General features: G+C 42.3%; 2 protein-coding genes across 2 annotated transcripts in view; one reads left to right on the plus strand and one right to left on the minus strand.

The window, feature by feature from the left end:
- The window catches only part of LOC306834411 (thyrotropin-releasing hormone receptor-like), a 168313-nt gene extending 159173 nt beyond the window's left edge, over nt 1–9140 (plus strand). Inside the window, exon 4 of the mRNA XM_079360305.1 lies at nt 9114–9140. The gene's annotated coding sequence lies outside the window, so the exon portion shown is untranslated. The remainder of the gene's footprint in view (nt 1–9113) is intronic.
- Nucleotides 9141–9881: 741 nt separating this feature from the next.
- ankrd52a (ankyrin repeat domain 52a) lies at nt 9882–20392 on the minus strand. The gene is made up of 28 exons (XM_079360304.1): nt 20147–20392; nt 19506–19589; nt 19333–19411; nt 19094–19164; nt 18662–18862; nt 18473–18560; nt 18034–18176; nt 17637–17849; nt 17241–17319; nt 17027–17141; nt 16739–16821; nt 16505–16622; nt 16316–16384; nt 16089–16229; nt 15812–15874; nt 15562–15673; nt 15190–15261; nt 14893–15094; nt 14652–14739; nt 14429–14546; nt 13565–13784; nt 13393–13480; nt 13108–13191; nt 12204–12349; nt 12022–12104; nt 11725–11807; nt 10943–11034; nt 9882–10700 (listed from the first exon to the last, which is right to left on the minus strand). Exons 1-28 carry the CDS (start codon nt 20171–20173, stop codon nt 10429–10431), a joined length of 3234 nt encoding a protein of 1077 aa, XP_079216430.1. The 5' UTR covers nt 20174–20392; the 3' UTR covers nt 9882–10428.
- Between the last annotated feature and the right edge of the window lie 1077 nt (nt 20393–21469).

The following is a 21469-nucleotide window of genomic DNA, read 5'->3' on the forward strand; positions in this document are numbered from 1 at the left end:
AAATGAGGAGCAGCGGGAGTGCAGAGAGGAAGTGTACTTGCATGCAGACTGTGAGTCTGTCAGGTTTAACAGAAGGAAGAGCACATTGAAGGCATGAGTCACCACACATTACAAGTGTGACTGTATGTCTTAACACCCCCAAAGGCTGTTTTCACACTGTATGAGTCCTGTTAACAAACCATGTGACTGAGTTTGAACTAAGAATACTGCCAGAGGTTGTTTTTGCACAATGAATGTAACTTTAAAACGTAACATTTTCTCATGTTTCTTACACCCATACGGCCTTCTTCACATCCGTGCATCACACATGGAGAAAAGCATTATAGCCTTTGAGTAATGGAACTTAGTGGTGGATTTTAAATGTTGAGATATGGAAGTGGAGACAGTGAATGCTCTTGAAAAAAACACTTTCAAAAGGAAATACTTTCCCTGTGTAAATCTAGTCAAGAGCTGCATTTTGATCAGTTAACTCAACTTCAATTGAGATCAACAACTCAAAGGCCAAACACCTTTCTGGACTTTCCATGTTCACTTCATGATTTAACTTCTGGTGTAAAATATTATAAATAGAATAAATACAAATTAAGCATAACCCTTAAATTTGACAAAGAACATATTAATCGCCAAGAAATAATACGAGACTCAGGAAATATTTAGCAATAGCACTTTATTGAACACAAACAACCCTAAGCCACAATACTGAATGACAAGACCAATTGGCTGCAGCAAACATTTTATAAAATAGATTCAGGTTTAATGTCACTAAATTGTTTTTTTTTTCTTTTAATGTCAGAAAGACAGATGCAGGTTTTTCCAAAACAGTGAATGATCTTTTACATATTTAACATTTTTGTAACAAATTATCATTCACATGTTCACACAAAGGAATAACAAGGCAAAGTGCTTTCAGGATTGCATTGTCGAAAAAACAAAAACAGAAAAAATGAATGGCTTGAGGTTTTTTGGTGAGATGGGGGTGGGGGGGTGGGGGGGGGCTGGTCCTGTCCTGGATTAGGCAATGGGCTAGGGGGCGGTGTTTGGATGGGGTGGAGGGGGGCACCTGGGTTATAAAACCTCAAACCTTTCACCTTGTCCTGTACCCCTTGTAGTCAAACTGAACGTGAAATGTCAGGGCAGTGTGGAGACAGACGCCTGTGTAGCAGAATTTGGTTCGGAGTGGACTGATGGATTCAAAGGCATACGGCTTGAGGGGCTCAAACTCGCCCTCGTACATTTACAAATCCACCTTCAAATCTTTCTTGTGACAACCTGTGGTATCATTACAACTGCAGGGTAATCGACGGCTGACCCAGAATGACGCTGTAAACTTTGAAATGATGTATACTAATCGAGCTAGACAAGGAAATTTACACACAACCAAAGAAATAGATGGTGTTAAAAACAGAAGCGAATGCATGGTTATTTATTCCTAAAAAAAATGGATCCTCTCACCATTCGCCACTGAATGTTAAAGGGGGATAGACTATCATCAGAATCTGCATCATAACATTGTCTGGCTTCACATTCCAGTGGTAATTTGTCGTATAAATGCTTCTCATAAATATTTTTTCTACGTCAAATAGACAAACACATACAGCACAACCAAACACACCTTTTTTTTTTGTATAACTACCATTGCTTATGATAAATCTGTATTCTTGTACTGTGAATAGTTGTTTTTTTTTCTCGTTAATAGTCAGAACAGATGGAGAGACAAACAATACTCAAGGCTGCAAAACAAGGAGGTAGGAGTAATGCTACTGAAAAACAGTAAGTGATGCTAATGTGATCTTTCGCTTAAATAACGGTGACACACCTAGCGTTCAGCTCCACGTCTTGAACCAGGCTGGTGCTAGCAGCTGCTACTCCAGTCGGCGATTTTTTTTTTTTAAGGAGCGGCGTGTGTTCGATTTGACCCTAATAAGTCTGAAAATCGATATTTAGTCAAATCTTCAAATTGTATCCAACGCTTTACTGATCACGTCAGACGCAGACTGGTGTAGTGGTTTTAGTGATACGCTAACAGAGGACATTTTAGAGGCCCATTGTGCCTTTAAAACTATCGGAATTCTGTCTTCACCCTATGTTTCCAGACTCATCATCATATTCCCAAAAATTTGCTAATTTCATTCAACCGAGTAACATCATTGGTCCTATTGTCATCACTGGTCTAGAGACCACGCTGCTGGTGATGGCATTGAATCCTTTACACACAGTAGAGTAGTAGTATATATTTGCAGATTTGTAAATGAGGTAATCAGGCTAAATAGGGAACCCTGTCTTTGACACACACGCCCACTTCATTCACCAGCAAAGCAAAAAAGATTTTCTCGGTCAGCGGGACAGGACAGAGTGGGGAAAACAAAAACAACTTTGGAATGTTGGGTGGACGAGCCAACTTTTCATATTTACATAGTTTTTATATTATTTGTGAAGGTGCACTGTGAAACTTTTTGATTGTAACTCATCACATGCCCTGATTCAGAGTCCTTCCCCTCATGTTAAAAGGATCCTTTGTGTTTCCTCAGATAAGCCACTCAAAGTAAAAACAGGCAACCCATTATCTATCATTTTTTATTATTATTATTTGTTAAGAGTTAAGGTTGCCTCAGCAGCAGATCAGTGCCTGCTTTAAGTCCAGTCGTGAGAGGATTGTTTAATAGCTTGTGAGTTGCAATGAGGTGGCAACATCTACAGTGCAGCGGACTAGAAACAAACAAAAAAAAAACATGAAAGGTTCTTCTAAAAAGTCACAGAACATGCAGAATACATCCTTTCCTACAGTAGGCTATTCCTAATAGCACATTCAAAAGGGGCTCCTAACGGGCAAATTCTCTGATATGGCTCTGCTTTAAGAGTAATCAAGCTCAGGGTGAGACTACTTCCACTGTAGGCTCACAGAAGGAGCGAGTAGATAAGGTGCTCCACCAGAAGATTGCTGCCTTAGTTCACCTGCACGAATACTTTGTGTCATTCAGTTCAACAGGTTCAACAGTAAACACTGGAAAAAGTGTTTGTTTTCCTTCTCGTAAATACATTTTTTTTTCCTCCCCCAGAGACACATCCTCTTGCTGGTGAAAACAAACGGCACTTTCAAGGGGAATGTTTCTCTAAAACCACAATCACAAGGACCTCCGAGTAACAAATTCTGAAAACACATAGGCTATACAGTAGATATAAATCTCATGAGTTTCTTATCTGTACAAGCTTTAGGCTACACGCTGAAAAGGGAGGGACACATAAGAACCCTTAATGCTTAACATTGGAAAACAAATATAAGGCATTTTCATATTTCCTTTTATCCGCATACATCACTGACAGCAGGTCTAAATATTTTTGAGAAAACATTTCATTCAAGGAGGAAGAGGATGCATATACACATCTACACATGCAAATGAACATGTCTACTGGCTCGAAACCAGAAGCCCAAACTACAACACCATCAAAAACATCCATCCATAACAAGAAGAGAAATTAATGCACCTACTCAAATCTATCAGTCAACTTGTGCACAGTCCGTTCTCTGAGCAGGCAGCTTTTAGACTTGGACATTGATCACAGTTTTTAAGAATGGAATATCAAACACTCCACTATCAAACGCCACCTCTCTGAACACAAACAGGACCGCTTGAAATCCTTCATTTGCTACAGATGAGTGACTTTTGGTGTTAACACAAAAAAAAAAAAAAAAAAGGGCATATCAAATATTTTTTTGTTTGAACTGAGGAAGCAATGATAAACAAAAGGTTATTGCACTTTTTATCTTTTGTCTATTTCAAAACGAGGTCAGCTTGAGAGAAGATGATTCATGCCTTAATGTCGCGCTAAGACAACAAAATGTTACGTCACTTCTATAGTATGATCACACGGTTATTAACACTGCACACAGCTACTACTGCAACCCTACTTGTAAGTCAGTCTAGCCTAAAATAAAAAGCACACACAAACAGTCTCGACAATCAGTTCGCAGCACAGTCACGACAAACAGCTCGCCTTAAAATCTTCATCTTCGATGCCACGTACGGCATTGTTCACAACTTGGTTAGTAATGTGAAGTTAAACGTCGTGGATGAAAAACCAAAACGAGTTGAGAGGATCAATCAGAAGAGGCTCTGACAGTCCAGATGACAGTCTTTTCTACAGTTAATGTGTTACTGACAATCAAACCTCATGTTTTCCAAGCGCTCAGAGTCGTCCTATCGTTCCCTAAATTTGGTCTACCAGCTCCGTCACTCCGTGGTGTTTAGGGAGCCAACTGAGCCCCGAGGTGCCTTCTTTGGATTTGTGCTTTCATACTTTTTGATCCCCATCCATTCAATGTTTGATGTGCCCTAAATCGCATCGGCAATGTGCAATTTAATCTGCCCCCCGAAGGGTGCACTCAGTCACTGAGATGCATCATGAAATCCAAAATAATACAGAAGGAGTGTATTTAGGCTTTTTATTCTTATGACTCAGATCTCAAAAGGGTTGAAATAATCCTGCTCAGAGGGAATAATGAGCCTCTCTACTGTACGTTCAGTGTAATTTCCTTGTTCCCATTATAAGGCTTCTGAGAAATACAAATGGAAGACCGTACCTTTCGGTAGTAACAAATAAAAGGCACCATGCCACCACTGTGCTGAATATTACACAGGTCCTATTGGTGGGGGGAAATTAATAACCGAGTGTTCAGGCAGGGAAGGCCGTCAAACTAGCATTAGTCATACAGTGTAGTTCTATTATGTTGACTTACAAGAGGTAAAGTTTTATAGCTACCTTCATTCACCACCTTAAATTAGACTGTACTCGTCACGCTGTATGACCTGCACCAGATAACAGACTCATCTGTTGGTTGTAATGTAGAGAAGTATGTTGAAACAGGTACTCTTTTTTTTTTTTTCCTTATACAAAAGAAGGGACATGTGCATGTTTAGGTTCCACATGCATATGTAGAAGAGTCACTCACACACTCACGCGCACACAGTTAAAAGAAATCTACACGACTGGCATCAGGAGAAACGAGAAGAAATCACAGAGGAGAAATGTCAGCGTCGTCACACAAAATATCACTGATGAGGTAAAAACTGCAGGTCCAATAAAAAGTACAAGGTGCAGTTTGCTGCCCCCCTTTTGTAAGGTAGGAAACACGAGACATCTGTCGACACTATTCTAACACTTCCGCATAGATACATCTCTGATTTAGGCTGGTTTAAGCAGAATTACACTACCCACAACAAGATGGATCACACGATTTGAACTCTTTGTTAGCATAGCTGTACAAGCATTTTTTTTTTTATACAAATTTCCTTTCCATCATTTTTTGAGGTACACCACTTCTATCCCAAAAGTGTCATTTGGCTCTGGATGACGGAGAAGCCAAAGTTGATTGTTTACGAGTGAATTCTGAATTCATTCATCCATTCACAGTGGCAAATATGGCGATATCCTAACCTCTCACAACAATCTCTGCACCATGGCAACCTTGAGCTATGTGCTACCTCAACTGATTTGTGTGCTTCTCGACACCCGATGGGCGTCCGTGAGACCAAGATTTGTATTATTATTTTAGTCAAGCATTCCAACCAAGTAGCATAACTCTACAGGTGATGCAACTCATCAGGTACTGTCAGGTATCGTTTCCTTTTTTTCAGCTTTTTAAGGCAAAAGGCTCAACAGTGGATCAGAGAGTGGAATTGAAATTTGCCGTTTACTTCAAGTAAGAACCGAGACATCCGTTGAGGCAAATCAATTCTATATGAATATACCATGCTTCTTTTTTTTTTGGACATCAAAAATGTTTCTGTTGCTTTTTTTTTTCTCCTGTTAACACACAGTATAAACCAACTTGTTAAACAAACACACAACCTAGGGATTGCTTCGCCAATACCAAAGGGACTAACTAGATTCTGCAAAAATGTTCAATTTTACGATAGACTTCTACCAACACCTAATTTTCAACAGAACACCTGCATTTAAAGTACTAATATCCCATGCAAATATGTATAGTTATTCTTTGAGTAATAGAATCGGTGAAGACATGCAGCTTTGAACAAAAAAAAAAAAAGAGGTGTAATCATCCTGCCTACGTCTGAATAAGTAACTGACCAAGTATGTATGATTTAGATCTAAAGGCAAATAAAGGTTTCTATGGCACTAAATGGGTGTAGCTTAGGTGCATTTCTGTCAAATATAGGCTATGTAAGAGTTATGTGTGATCGTATCTATCGTAGACCTTTTTGTCCCTCTTGTTATACCGTACTGTAAGGCAATCTCAATGGAATGGATGAACATGAATGTTAAATTCACCTCAACTCTCGTCCCTTGTTTACCTTGTAGGCTACACTCCACACACGTATGTGTACACAAATGTATAGAGAAAGAAGAGTGATACTACACAACAGCAGGCCTACTGTCCAACAAACAAACAAAAAGAGAAAGAACCTAACCAGACCGTCAGATGCAGGAAGACTACTACACATACTGTATAATATGTAGAGAATTAGGTTATTACATGCTACCTGTATAATCATATCTATGCAAGACAAATGAAGAGTAACAGTTTAAAGTCGGGAGAAAGCAACTTGTCCTGCTCTAAACTGACCCTACATTCATTTCAGTCAGAAATTCATGGCTCAGATTTGATGATCAGACTGTAAACTGTTTGAATATATGCATAAATCCATTGCTGCTTTACTAAAGAGGATTCACCCTCTCTCGCTCGCTCTCCACACGTTTTGGCAAACAGGCCATATTTGTGACCAAAGATTAAAACATCCAACCCGCATTAGAAATCTTCCATTGGCATTTAAACTATGATTTAATGAATTGGCCTAAATGGATGGCAGTGCAATATTTGTGCTGCACACGGTTACACACACTCTCTATTGCTACAATTGGACCTTTCATTGCTTTCCATTTCTGGTACGAGATATATAATGTATATGCTCCACTTGTTCAACCGTTATACTATATCAAAATTGTGATCGAGCTCCATGCACAATAAATCAGTTTTCACTGATACACACATGAATAAAAAAAAAGAAAGAAATAAAAAAAAAAAGAGAGCATGTACTAGAATACTGTGGTACAACAAGAAGATCATTTCCAACTTGTACAGTTGCCGGGGCAATGGCTCCATTTACTGGTCAGATAAGGACATCACAAGAGGAAAAAAAAAAAAAAAGAAAAAAGAAAGAAAGAAACGCCCGTGCCCGAGCAGACAGCACCTACAGATGGCAGAGAGAGTACGCAGAGTATTTTGAGGAGCCTGCCTGAGGTGTACTGACTTTAAGTGACTTCGGCCAGAGTCTGTTAGGAACAGTAGGCTGGGTAAGGTAACCTTGTCACTTCTTAAGGGGCTCTTTGCCCAGTTAGTTCATACAAAAAAAAAAAAAAAGTCAGTGGGAAGTGGACACTGTCCCCGAAGTACTCATAGACACTTTTTTTTAATGTTTTTTTTTTTTCTTTTTATTTTATAAAGTGTTAAGAGTACAATTTTGTTGAAGCCTTTGCTTGTCTTTTACAACCCTTTCCTTCCTGTATTCAGCAGCAACACACATGCATGTAAACATAAGTACATACATTAACATCTGCTCTATTTTGCACACTTAGAACCTGAATGTACTAAAGTGCGTGCTTGACTATCTAATTAAGTGCTGTGGGATTTGGGTTAAAAAGGAATTAAATCATGGAAAATCCCACTGAAATAAATGTCGACATAATCTTCCTGCTGAGATCTGATTGGATTAATAAATTCTGTTTGCTGCTTCAGCACAGATCCTGAGATTACAAATCATTATGTACCTATCACTAGTAATAATGTAAGTGCTCTCCTGAAATTAGGAATCAGTCAAGAGAACAAAAAGGCTGTCGGGTCACCAATAAGTTCCATTTCAAGCTTTTGAGGTCAATTGAAATGCCAACGGTGAATCTACAACACTAACTCTGAGAAGAAGAAAAAACTGCTCTGAAATGGACTTTGATGTCAGCTTTCGTAGATCAAGTAAAAAGACGCTTGTTTGTTTTTTTTTTCTCGCAGGGGGGGATTTAAACGACATAATCCTAGAATAGGTCCTCATCTCTCATCCAGTCAGCTAATGTGTGCAATTGTGCCACTTCATTACCAGTGGATATGAAGTCCTCCACACCAATGAAAACAATCTGACTCAGTGTAATTTAACCACCAGCAGATGGTCAAAAAAAATAGAAGAAAAAAAAAAAAAAGAAGCATAGATAGAACATCTAAAAGTCACAAACAGCTCTAGTGGTCCGATACAATCATCTTTAGTATGCTTAGTACCAGAAATGGGATGAGAGGACGACGAAATGAAAATAAAATCAAACAAAAGCACATTTTTGGATTTCGTCTTTTCCTGAAATCTAAACAACAGGTATTGGCCTAAGCAAAGATCCCTCTCCTTTTTTCCTCTTAGCCCTATTGTCTTCTACAAAGGGGCATCAGCTCCCTACTAATTGATAATGCCAGGACATAAAAAAGGTATGCCGGGCGATTCCCCCCACCCCCTCCCTCCTCGACTATGGTGCAACTGGGGTTCAATGCTGTTGCCATCGAATGTGTGGAAAAGGTAGTCAGTCTCAGGGCTCGTCGTACTCTGCCATTACGCAATCAAACTGAAAGGATGTGTTACGGAAGGCATGGGTCAAAAGGCATTTCATGAGATGCCATAAAGGCAATCCAGTGCATTTGTGTTGACACTGACAGTAAAATGCCCGGCACACACAGAGCCATTCGATTAGTCTTTAGGTATAAATGTTCATGAAATCATAGAAAACTAAAAAAAAAACAAAAGAAAGGAAAAAAAAAAAAAAATCAAAACACATTCCAGGGAAACAAAAGCCCTTGTGACAGTGATTGTCTATTCAATAAGGTTCAACAAAAAAAAAAAAAAAGGCCAAAAGAAAATATTGCTTGAAAACTGCCCAATAAAAACAGCAGACAATACTCTGTATCTGTTCAAATTGATCACCCAGAGGTTGAGATATGAGCTATTAGATGTTGAAGACAAAGTTCATCAGCTTTAGTGAGTGTGTTAAAAAGCACAACGCTGATGGCCAGTTCAACTTCAGAAAAAAAAACAGTAAAGAATGGAAAAAAACAAAAAGATCACGAGTGCCTTAAAAAAAAACAAAAAAAAAAAAACGAACACTGACGGCTCTCTTTTCGATCGTTAGGCCTTTCAAAAAAAAAAAAAAAAAAAACAGTTGAAAGAGATGGGAAATAAATTGAAATGGCTTGTTCATTTATGTGCTCAGATATATGATGCTTTGATGAGGTGTTGTTGGCAGATATTACTAGTAAAGCCTTCATCTAGAAATAAACAAGGCCTCAGTCAGTCACTATCCTACAGTAGTTCTCCAGTCCTACAAAAAGAGAACATTTAGGCCTACGGACCCTGGGTGAAGATGAAGCAGCTGCTAAACGAGTTGACGAGGTATATCAAGATCTATTGTCTTTCTCTATACAGTACAGTTCATCTCAAATAAATAATTTATAGCCATAATAGTGTTGATCAACTTTGGTCATAAGTTATATGCTTAGAAACATTCTAGCTTAACAAACACTTATTTAGCATCTTTAAAACATGAAGTCAGCATTGAGAGCAAATCGATGGTAGAAATGCCGACTCAGGCGCGGCGGCGCTCCTTTGGAAGGAGACGTGCCGACGTATTCAGCAGCATGAATCAAATTACCTTAAAATGCCAAACAATTCTAGGCCGTACGTTTTAAGTACGCTGTGGAATTTTCTTTGACCCTTTTCCAAATTTTCGGATTGTACTGTAGTACGTAAGCATTGCACTCTTAAGCAAAACATTTTTAGATTTTTTTTTTTCCCTTGTGTGGTTCCTTCATTAAAAATCTAAGCTAGCGCACGAAAAAAAAAGTAATCAAATAACAAAAAAAACCAAAACAAAACAAAAAAAAAGTCTTTGATCACTCTTTTGGGAAGGCTGTATGTTCCTCTACAAGGTCACCATGGCTGATTCAACATGATATGAATTCTTTACTGGATGATATGACGAGAAAGACGAGGATACAGAGATTTTCATGCTCTTAGATGTCGGTTATATTATTAAGTATGTCAACATGGTTTTAAAGGGTTAAATGATTTCAAGAAGGCCAGATTGCTAGTGTTTGTTTTGGATGCCACACGTCATCGGAGTGACCTTGTAGAGCAATCTGCCTCTTTAAGATTTAAGCACTACAAGGAGATGGAGGAATGGGATCTAATTGCATATAAGGTTTGACTGCACCTCAAGAGAAGACCAAACACTCACGCACACAGACACACAAACACATACATACACAGAACAGACATGTGGGTGGGTGCTCTCCTGGTCCTCTGGGCCATGTTAAAGGGAGTCCCTTCCCCCCCCTTCTGGTGGTGTTGATGTTGGTAGCAGCCGTGCTGAGGGGGACACGGGACCTCACTCAGACAGACACCCATCCAGGCCAACCGGTGCACCATGACGGTCTTTGACGTAGCCGTTGTGGAGGCCGTTGCTCGGCAGGGGGGCGCAGGTGGCGGTGATGCCGCAGTGCTTCAGCAAGTTGAGACCCGGGGAGGGGGAGACGGTGGGGGAGGAGCAGGAGCAGGAGGAAGGGTCCCGCTGGGGGAAAGGCTTCATGGTAGAGAGGATCAGAGCCAGGCAGTCGGCCACGTCCTTGTTGGGAGCGCAGGCCAGGGCTGGGGTGTGGCCTGGGTGACAAAAAAAAAAAATAATAATTTCAATGGCACAAATTCACTTTGGACATAAAACGTGACGAGAATATTCTGTTTACATCTCTGGAAACATTACACCGAGCATCATCATCACATTCAGCTCACGTTCTCTTACTCTGACTGACACTAGAGTCCTTTTTAAACCAAACAATGAAAAGAAGTCTGCTGCTCATGCTGTTCCAGTCTGTCAGTAACACACAAAGCACGACAGTCCTCACCTTCCTCATCCACAGCCAGCACAGTGGCTCCTCTACTCAGCAGTGCCTGCACCACCGTAGCCAGGCCGTTGCGTGCTGCAAGATGGAGGGGCCTGCAGGAGAACGAGGGAGAGAGAGAGAGAGTGAGTGACGGACGGACGAGTTACTCGGTGCGTTGACATGCACAGTTAAGATGAGCTCGCTCATTCAGGCCATTGCATGTGAACACTGGGCTTGTCCCAGTCGGGATGTGAGGTGCAGTATGTCTCACTCCGTTAAGGTAAAAAGGTGGTTGCTCCCTTTAAGCGAGTTAATACTGGATCCTCATCTCGCTGAGCGCTGCTAACAAGCTAGCACATAGCAAAGTGGTGACTGAGTGTCAAATAAACATGGATAACATTCCAGCTCTGCACACTTTGAACATGCTCTATTTTTGACTCATGGTTCAAAAGGTGATGCACACGATCCTTTTCACTTCTGGTGTCATCTGAAGACACCCCGCTTAGTTAGCCCGACATCAAGAACATCGACTTAGCACTATTTCAGTCGGACCAACACGAACTGCATGCATGCACAGTCAAACGTTTTTGTTTTCTAACATGTTGAGAAACGGCCACATGTTGAACAGCAGACCTGAAGCAGCAGGTTGTAAACATTCAGCAGCACTTGGACACGCATAAAGTACTTCTAAGCCATCAGTCATAAAGTGCTTTAGCAGAAACACAAGCTCACACGTTTACACAGAGAAGTGCAAAAACAGTCAACATGTTGTTGTCAAAAGCTCGAGAAGAAAAGATTCTCACATTTGCAGAGCACTGTTGGTGGCATTTATGAGTGTCGGGCTGTGGATCTCTCCCAGAATCAGCAGAGCGCACATCTCATGTGCCTGAGGGAATGCACAAGAAAACAAAAAACGTACGGTCTTTAGGTTAGCTTAGCATTCAATGTAAAAAAAAAAAAAAGGTACCTCATCACATTTTCTTTTTTAAAATGGGATGTGAACTTTTTCCAGCTCCAAGATTCTTGATTTGTGTTAATGCTCAGTACAAGACAGTGGAGCTTTTCTCTTTCTGATGGGGTGAATCATTGTTCATGTTAACCTTGCTGCAGGCCAGGTGCAGGGCAGTGTTCTTGTTCTCGTCCAGCAGCGTCAGGTCAGCCTTGGCCCGGTGAAGGAGGATGGCTGGAAGACACAAAAGACGTTTACATCCCGCAAAAAAACCCCCCAAACAAACAAAAAACCCATGACGACTCCCACAGGAACAGCAGGTCTGAGTCTTACCCACGGTTCCACTGTGTCCCTTGTCAGCAGCTACCATCAGAGCAGAGCGTCCACTTTCGTCCACCGTATTGATCTCTGCCCCGTGGCGAAGCACCAGCTGAAGTCCGGCGACGTCCTCGGCAAACGCAGCAGCGTGCAGTGGGGTCCTGAGAGCATCAGAGCATGATGAGCATTACATCATCAAATCTTCAGGATCTAACATTTCATCAAAGAGCAGGAGGAAACGGTTTAGGTAATAGGGTTGGCAGTGTGCATACCAACTCATTTGAAATACTACAAGTTACAAAAGACATAAATGATTATTCAACCATTTAAAAGCATTGCATCTCCGTTTTCACTTTGAATCCAGATGAAGAGTGAGCCGACGTCTGTTTCTCCATAGGCCTGGCCCTCTGCCTGGGTTTTTTTTGGGACCTCTTATCATAACGCTCTGCGGCTGTCAGTCATCGAGCAGCAGAGCTCACAGCAAACACTCGGCAGAGCCGGGACTGAATGAAATGCAGCGACAAAGTGGCACCGCTGTCTCTCTGCACCAGACACTAAAGTAACTCGTCCAACCTCAGGAGAGACCGAAGGGACTCGACTACCCGTCAGTGTTTGCAGACCTGTTTCTGAGAACACACTGCATGGTGGGTCTGACGGGGAGCAGATGAAGCTGCATTGAAAGAAAATCAGACTGTTCCTGTAACGTTTGTTTTTTTAGATTCTAGACAACTCCACACACTCTCTCTCTCTCTCTGTTTGTCTCTCGGCCACTGCGCTGCTCTCTCTTTTTCCCGACAGCAGCTCCGGAGCTGTGCCTTTGTTATTTTGCGTTACAATCAAACGTAAATAATGCACGCTCTTTCTATCCCATCGACAACACGTGCCATCTTTGTGTTGTCCCTGGACAAACAGGTCTCACCTTCCTTTGGCATCTCTGGTGTTAATCATGTGGACCCCGGCAGAGTCCAGCAGCCTCTCTGCAGCACCGCTGTGGCCGTTCATCCTACAGGAGCACAACGTCAGACATTCAAAACCTATTTCACGATCAGGTTTAAAGACTTTACACTCATTGAAATGTTGACTTTAAGGCTTTTCCATGACTGTAAGTGAACTAGAAATGTTTCTGGGGTTTTTGTTTCGAGTGAATTTTGTTTCTACACGGTCGGAGAAAACACACGAGATGATGTGCAGCGCTCATACTCACAGAGCACAGTGCAGGGGGGTGAATGGGTTTCCCTCTTCATGGATAAATGTTTTGAATTCAAGTAAAACCTCCAAACAGTCTTCATGCCCTGCGAACACACACACACAGGTGTTAAAGTGAATAATAACAGGGTCAGAGGTCAGCCGCTCCCAGTCAATCAAACTGTACACACCTTTGTAAGCAGCCCAGTGTAATGGGGTGTATTGTTTGTTGTCCAGCAGTTTATCTTGCGGGTCCGTTGCCATGGCGGCCTGCACCAGACTGCCCAGGATATCTGTGTGGCCTCTGGATGCGGCGTAGTGCAGCGGGGTCCTACCCTGAACGTCCCGACACAGTGCAGAAGCTTTGTGCTCCAGCAGCGCCGTCACGCAGTCGTCATGGCCCAACACGGCCTGAGCACAGAGCAGCAACATTCAAACTGGGACTTATAACCCAAAGCAAAGTTTAGAAACCTAAAAGTCGCTAAATGACGTCATCGGCTAATTTGCATAATTGGCAATAAAAATACAATTGTAATGGAGTCTGTAGGAGAGATATGTTGTGGGAGACACAAAAAGTGAGTAAAAAAACAAAAACCCTGAATATGTTTAGAACTACAAATTAACTCTCTTTTGTTGATTCTTGGTTATTATTTGTTTTTTTGCCACCAGTCACTGAGAGGATATGAAGAGTCGCCAAACTGACAACAGTGGTAAGGCCTTAAGTTATACAGAGTTGAATTCTCTCTAAAGGCCAGTAGGGGGCAGAATCAAAATCCTTACTGTGGATATTTTAGAGAAAATGACCCTTCTTCCAAATGAATGAATTAGTTCTGTAAACATTTTCTGTGATGAGTTCAAAGTTTCAATCCGTCGTCGTTTTAAGACACAGGATGGAAATATAAACACTTCAGGTCCTAAATGACCGAGATGTTCTGTTTAAAGTGTGACATGATGCCACAGTACTAAACATGAGCCTTCATAAACTGTAGTCCACAAACAGATGGATGAGTTCACAGTGTCAATGCTTCTTATTTAATGGTCAATGTTTGTCCTACCCCTCTGTGCAAAGCTGTGCTGCCCCTCTTGTCCTTGGCGTCAGGCGAGGCATCCTTCTCCAGCAGGTAGTGGACACAGTCGGTGTGACCTCCCTGCACAGCGAGCATCAGAGGAGTCCTAAAGGGCGCAGAGACACCATCAAGACGTGTCCTTTGATTGCATTCTTTGTTTTTTGTATTTCAGCTTGAAAGTCGAACTGAAGCCAAAACAAAAACAACTCACTGTCCAAATTTGTCTGCAACGTTGGTGAGATCCCCCTCCTCTCCGTAATCGATCATCATGCGCAGGCAGTCTGAGTGACCGTTGGCAGCTGGTGTCACACAAAATGAAACATGCAGCATGAAGCATCCTTGGTCATAAATAAGTGAAGAATTCTTTCAAAACAGAAACCTGACGGCATTTAGGGAGCGACAAAAGTCAAACAACGCAACGCTCCGACAGCTTCCAGACGTGAGCGGCGTACCTGATACATGAATGGGAGTCCACATGAGGCGGTTGTCATTGAGGAGGCAGGACGCCCCCTGAGCTAAGAGCACCTCCACACAGCGGGCGAAGCCTTTCTGGGCAGCCAGGTAGAGCACGGAACGTCCCGCGGCGTCCTGCATGTCCACGTAGGCTGCGGTCTCCGTCAGCACGCGCAGCGCCTGCCAGTGGCCTTTGTCGGCCTGAGGGAGCAGAAGAAGGCCGGCACGGCTTCAGTCAATTCAGTCAACAGCATGACGAGGGTACACCAGGAGAGCTCGTTTAATGTTTGACTCACAGCAAGGTGCAGAGGACTGACTGGAATGCTGCTTTCTATGTCTCCGAGTGCATTAAAGGACATCTCCAGGAGCTGCGAGACAATTTAAAATCAGTTACTAAGAAAGAACGGCAAATAAATGAGTCAGGAATAATCCATTCTCAGATATTTTACATCACGCACACACTATGAAGACGTATTCTTAACACAACAACTCTGAATATTCTCTCTTTTTTTTTTTTTTTTTTGAGTGACTTCAAAATTCTAAAAAACTAAGATGTAGAGCTACGAATCAGATTTGCAACATCTCTGGAAGTGTTGCTTCAGTGTGTGCCATATCCATCATTTATTAATCATTGTTGTAAGTTCAATGATGAAAACTTGAAAACTGACCAACTCCAGGTTCTGTTTGTTGCCATGGTAAGCTGCATAGTGAACAGCACTGTAACCCTTCGAGTTGACCATGGAGGGATCAGCACCATTGTCTAACAGATGCTCCAAGCAGCTGAGAGACAAAAATGATCGTACAGAGGGGGATGACGTTTAGTTCAGGGACACAAACGATCTCAATGTAGAGCATGACATCACATGATGCTGGTGGTCGAATCGTGCGGGAGAGAAAAGGAAAGGAATTCAAACTCACAAATATGACTCCTTCGCCTCGTCCTCATCGTTCTGATGGTTCCCAGAAAAATGACGGTCGACTCTGAAATGAACAGGACACGATTCAGAGAACTTTCCAACACACAGACTGTCCCTTCATGAGTGGATTCAATGTGACTACTGGTTGAAAGAAAGCATGAAAAGCTGAGACAAGATAAGACCATCGAGTTTTCTTGGACAGCACTTTGACTTTCTGGCAGAGCGAAACTGAATCTTCTGTCTTATCACTGAACCAAAGTCAGAGAGCGTCTTCTCACCTGCTGAAGGCTTGTGAGGCTGCAGAGTAGTGCAGGGGAGTACAGCCTGTCTGGTCAGACTCATTGACCTCAGCGCCAGCGCTCACCAGGGTCACAGTGCACTGGTACCTCCCATTAGCAGCCGCATAGTGCAACGGGGTCCTGTAGTGAGGAGCCGACAGGAGAATCAGAACAAGTGACGAGTGCTGGAAATCCTTCCCATCTGACAACGACGAAGGGAAACTCACCTTCCCATTATGTCCCTCTTATTCAAGTCGGTACCACTACTTAAGAGCAAGTTCAGACATTCAACATTTCTGTAAAAGAAAGAGGTTTTCCCAGAGAGGATATCAAGTTTGAGCTGCGTATGACGCGTGATAGCAGAACATGTCGAGTCATTGGAAGGTAACAGTGACAGAGCAGATTATGGGTCTTACCCTCCAGAGGCAGCAGCGTGTAGACAGGTCCTCCCAAAGTTGTCAGGGGTGTTTATGTCAAACCCAGCCGAAAGTACGTGCTCTTTACTCATGGAGGAAACTATACTATACAGCTGACCTGCAGGGAGGGAGGGGGGACAGCAGATGAGTCACAGCTATGTCCAAGCGTGCACAAACACAGATGAACATGTTAAAGAGGATGAGTGCATGCGTGTGTGTAAAACAAAGACAAACCTGAGGAGAGTAACTTGCGACAACAGTCTGAAAACCCGTACAGCACAGCTAAGTGCAAGGGGAACATTCCATGGATCCCACGTCTGAAAACGTCCAATCAGGTGCAGAGCAGATATTAAAACCACGGTCATTGAGACCACACTGTCTTCAAACATGATGTATGTAAACACGTTAAAGGCGTCTGTCACAACCTTGATTACATTTATCACCAACTACACCTGAATTTCCCTCGGGATCAATAAAGTATCTATCTATCTATCTATCTATCTACTTAAAGCTCTCTGATACCTGGCCGTGTCTGCTCCGTTGGTCATCAGAGTGCTGATCAGCAGTTCATGGCCGTACTTAGCAGCAACGTGGAGAGGAGTATTGCCATACTTATCCACACAATCAATTTCCCCACCTGACGGAGAGAAGGAGCGGATCAGAGACGGACTTTGTGAGGAGAGGAGAAGCCGACGCACTCTGCTCGAATAAAATCAGACCACAAGATCATCGTTACCATTCTGGATGAGGATCTGAGAGCGCGTGAAGCGTCCGTGAATGGCTGCCATGTGCAAGGGGCTCTTCCCTTCTTTGCTCTGTGGACGGTGGGAAAAAAACAAAACTTCATTATTTGGATATTTGATCGTTTCAGACACCTTTCAAGAACATTTCGATGCGTGTGCTATGAAGAGGAAAGAAAGTGTGTTTTCTTCTTTGCGTCTCCAGATGACACCCCGTCTGTTCTTTTCATTTCTCTGGAGCTACAAATTTAACACATTTCTTCAATCTCTCGTTTGAATTCTGCGACAAAAAAAACTTTGACCTTTAAAAATAAACTTGTACCGGTACTTAGCATTAATTGAGTCAATTAAGCAGCACATTTCTAATCAACCCTCGTCGGAGCCGGTCCTACCTGCTGGTTGACATCTGCCCCATTGTTGACCAGCAACTCCAGACAGAGGGCACCATTGGTGGAGACGGCGGCCAGGTGCAGAGGCGTGTAGCCGCACTTGTTTGGCTGGTTGACATTAGCTCCGTGGTTCACGAGCTCGGTAGCCACAGCCTCCTGCCCCATGTAGCAGGCCACGTGAAGCGGAGTGTTTCCAAAGCCATTCGGTTCATCGATCTGACACAAGAACTCAAATATGAGTAAAAAAAAGAAAGAAGAAGAAACGCCACCGGACAGAAAAGATGCTATCTGACACAGCAAGATAATAAAACGCTCTCGATAGTACGCTCTGACATTTAATAAAAACGATGATGGGACAGCTTGATTAAAAATCTGTATTAAAAAAAAAACGACCTCTCACCTCTGCCCCCATCCGCAGCAGGTACTTTACAATTTCGATGTGACCGCTGGCAGCAGCAGCGTGAAGAGGTGTGTAGCCTTGCTTATCCTTGCAGCTCTTGTCTGCACTGCGGGACACCAGCAACTTCACAACATCTGAATGCCCTACAGAAGACCCGCAAAAGAACAGGGAACATTTCAGTTTCATTCGTAGGGCTGAATCGTTTGGACATCTTCACCGCAGCTGAGGCAACGAATGTGAGATAATGAGACAAAACTTTCAGATCATTCAGTCATTCTCGAGTTTTTTTTTTTTTTTTTTAACCTCCATCCCATTAAACAAAGTCTCTGTCGAAGTATTGCTTCTCATCTGAGTAAAACTTGCCACAAAACAACAGGAGCTTTAGCTGCAATGAAAATTTGTGCTGAGCAGCATTGGCAAGTAAGTGAAACCTGCTTACCCAAGTAAGCAGCACAATGGATTGGCTGTCTCTCCTTCTTATCGATGGCACTCAGGTTGGCCCCTTTGTTCAGCAGCAGCTTCACCATCTAGAAGTCAAATTAATATATTTATAGGCAAAACACTTCAAATATTGTCATCACTCAAAAAAAAAAAAAAAACTCCCGAGAACAAATCACTCAGGACTCACCTCTAAGAACCCACTCTGAGCTGCATGGTGCAAAGGAGTTCTGCCGGTGCGGTCGGCCATGTTGAGGTTGCTCAGCTGGGTCAGCAGAGCCTCTGCACAGCGTGTGGCACGGTTGGCAGCAGCCACATGCAACGGCGTCTGCCAGAACTTGTCTCGTGCGTTTGCTTCTGCTCCGCGCCTCAGCAGCAGACCCACGGCCCTCTGGGGGAAGGAAGCAGCGAATAAAAAAAAGAAGAAAAAAAAGGAGAAGAAGCTTAACGCATATATCATATCTGGTTTGCTGCATTTTCTTCAGTCAGCATTATGTTTTTAGTGCATCAATCTAAATGGCAGCTTTTACCACTGTGGGATGAAATTAAAAGGATGAGGTTTTTCTAGGCAGAGGCTATTAGACTGTTTAAAATGGAAAAAGGAAATGAGGTCATTGCATACTTCATTTCTGGAAGCAGACGCCCTGTGCAACGGGGTCAACCATACATGGTCTTTAGCATTTACAGTGGCACCTGCAAAACAACAGCGACACAAACATTTGAGAAGAAGTCACAACGCAAGAATTAAGAAAACATCACACTGCAAATACTGGACCAACAATGATCAGGGAAGTGCTGACAAAAACAAAATGTACCCACGTCAACACAGAGAGCATCAGTAATACATTAGGCTTTACTAACCTGATTCAATGAGGAGGTCCATTACATGGACGTCACCCACACAGGCAGCAGCATGAAGTGGCGTACGGCGCTCTTGGTCCTGTGGGGATGATACACTCATCATCAAATCACAGGTGGAGTGCAGAGGTTTTTATTTTCACATTCAAGTCAAGGTCAGTGTGCATTAAACATACCAGTGCATTGACATCCTCCTTTTTGTGCAATAATAGTTGAATTTCTTCAGCATTACGATTGAAGATGGCCTGGACCAGAGGAGGCTGCAACAGAGAAACACACCAGCTGACTTCTCCTTACAGAAGCATTACATTACATTACTGCTTAATGGCGCTGTGATCCTTAGAGCTGTAAATGCAACCGACTATTTTAGAGAAATCAATACGCTTATATTGTTTTACTTTGCATTCAGCGTGTTAATTGCACAGATTAGTAACCGAGAGCGATGATGTTCTCCTTCCAGATAATAGACAGATCCTTAGCTCTGAGGCCTGCAGGCCCTGGTCTCACCACGAAGCGGATCTAGCTAGCTGATTCTGCTACAGAGCTGGCCCTGACCCAGAGGAGGGCCTATACAAGAGCAGAAACAACGTATGTGTCACCGTGTGCATTCAAAAACAACGCTAAAAATACAGAGAAATACATTCTCAGCATTCTTAAATTGAAGAAAATTGCATTGCACGCCAATAAGCTGCAAATGAAAAACAAAGCCATTACGCAAATTTAAGACTTGAAATATTGCGCACAGGAGCAGACCTCTCTCCCAGCAAATAGACTGCGCCATGGCACAAACACGGCTCGCTTTCTTTCAGCGTTTTACCTGGTCTGCAATGTTGAGTACTCCCATCTCCCAAACTCAGCCAGGACGGAGCTCCTTCATGAGGATGAAACTTCGAGGTATATTGCGGCGCGCTACTTGGATCCACTTTTTCAGACTACACCCATCGCTGGTTGCAAAACAGAAAATGCGGTCTTGATCTGACACTGTTGTTGTCTGTATCCTCTGTCTGGTCTGACGATACAGGCTACGACTGTGCTGGTCCGCCTACAGGCGTGGCGGTCTGAGGAAGTCGCCTTTTCGGGTGAAACAGCGCCATCTAGTGGTTTTATTTTTAAATAAACTCACGTTAACCTCCTACTGATCAGATGTAAAAACAAATGTGCTAACAGTTCAATATAAGCTACACAGATAAACATTTTGAGATTTAAATGTATATTTTTTTTAAACAAGTGCTTACACCAAAAAACTAAGTAGTGATTATTGATTGTAGTTTATTCAAAATGATGGAGATAAAAGATAAATGATAACACAATACATGTCAGATATTAAAAATCTGATGGGGCACTGTAATGTCGTTATTGGCTCCAGGACCCTGAGGCATGCAGGTAAGCTTTTTGAGACTGTCCCCTCTGAGAAGAAGCTGCAGACCATCAGGACCAAAAACCTCACGCCACAAGAACAGTTTCTTCCCTTCAGCTGTCAGCCTCATGAACAATGTCCCTGCTTCTTTCCTCAGGCCATCAGGACTGTTAACCCCTCGCCCCTCAGTTCAAAACATAAACCTGCACATTGCACTTTGACACCCCTGGACACTGTTTACATTATTCTCTATTTTTATATTTTGTACATTAAATATCTCCTTTTTATTTTTGCCATTGTATTCTATTTTACAGTGTATTACTAATTTGAGTTTATTGTTATTGCATGGCCTTGCGGAACAGTCTTTACATTTCACTGAACATTTGTATGAGCATGTGACAAATAAAAAATCTTGACTCTTTACAGTATGTGAAGGCTGAAACTGTTTTTTATATGTTATATTGACGCTCACTAGACTTGAATACTGCACCTTTTATACATTTACATTACTCTATTATGTATTTGTAATTATTTATTATATTTTATTTAAGTTCTTACTACTTTGTTAACTATTTTGCACCAATACATCAAGACACAATCCTTGTATGTGCAAATGTATGTGCTTGGCATTAAAAAAAACAATTTTACAATCATTCAATTGTTTAATTATTATTCCTAAATAATTTTAAACGTGTTTTAAGGTAAATGTAAATTTGGTAAATATGTTTTCTCCTCTCCCTGTGATGTGGCCTCCGAGCCGCTGGGGGTCAGTGTTTCACCGCG

Source organism: Symphodus melops (genome assembly GCF_947650265.1).
Source record: "Symphodus melops genome assembly, chromosome: 13".
NCBI lineage: Eukaryota > Metazoa > Chordata > Actinopteri > Labriformes > Labridae > Symphodus > Symphodus melops.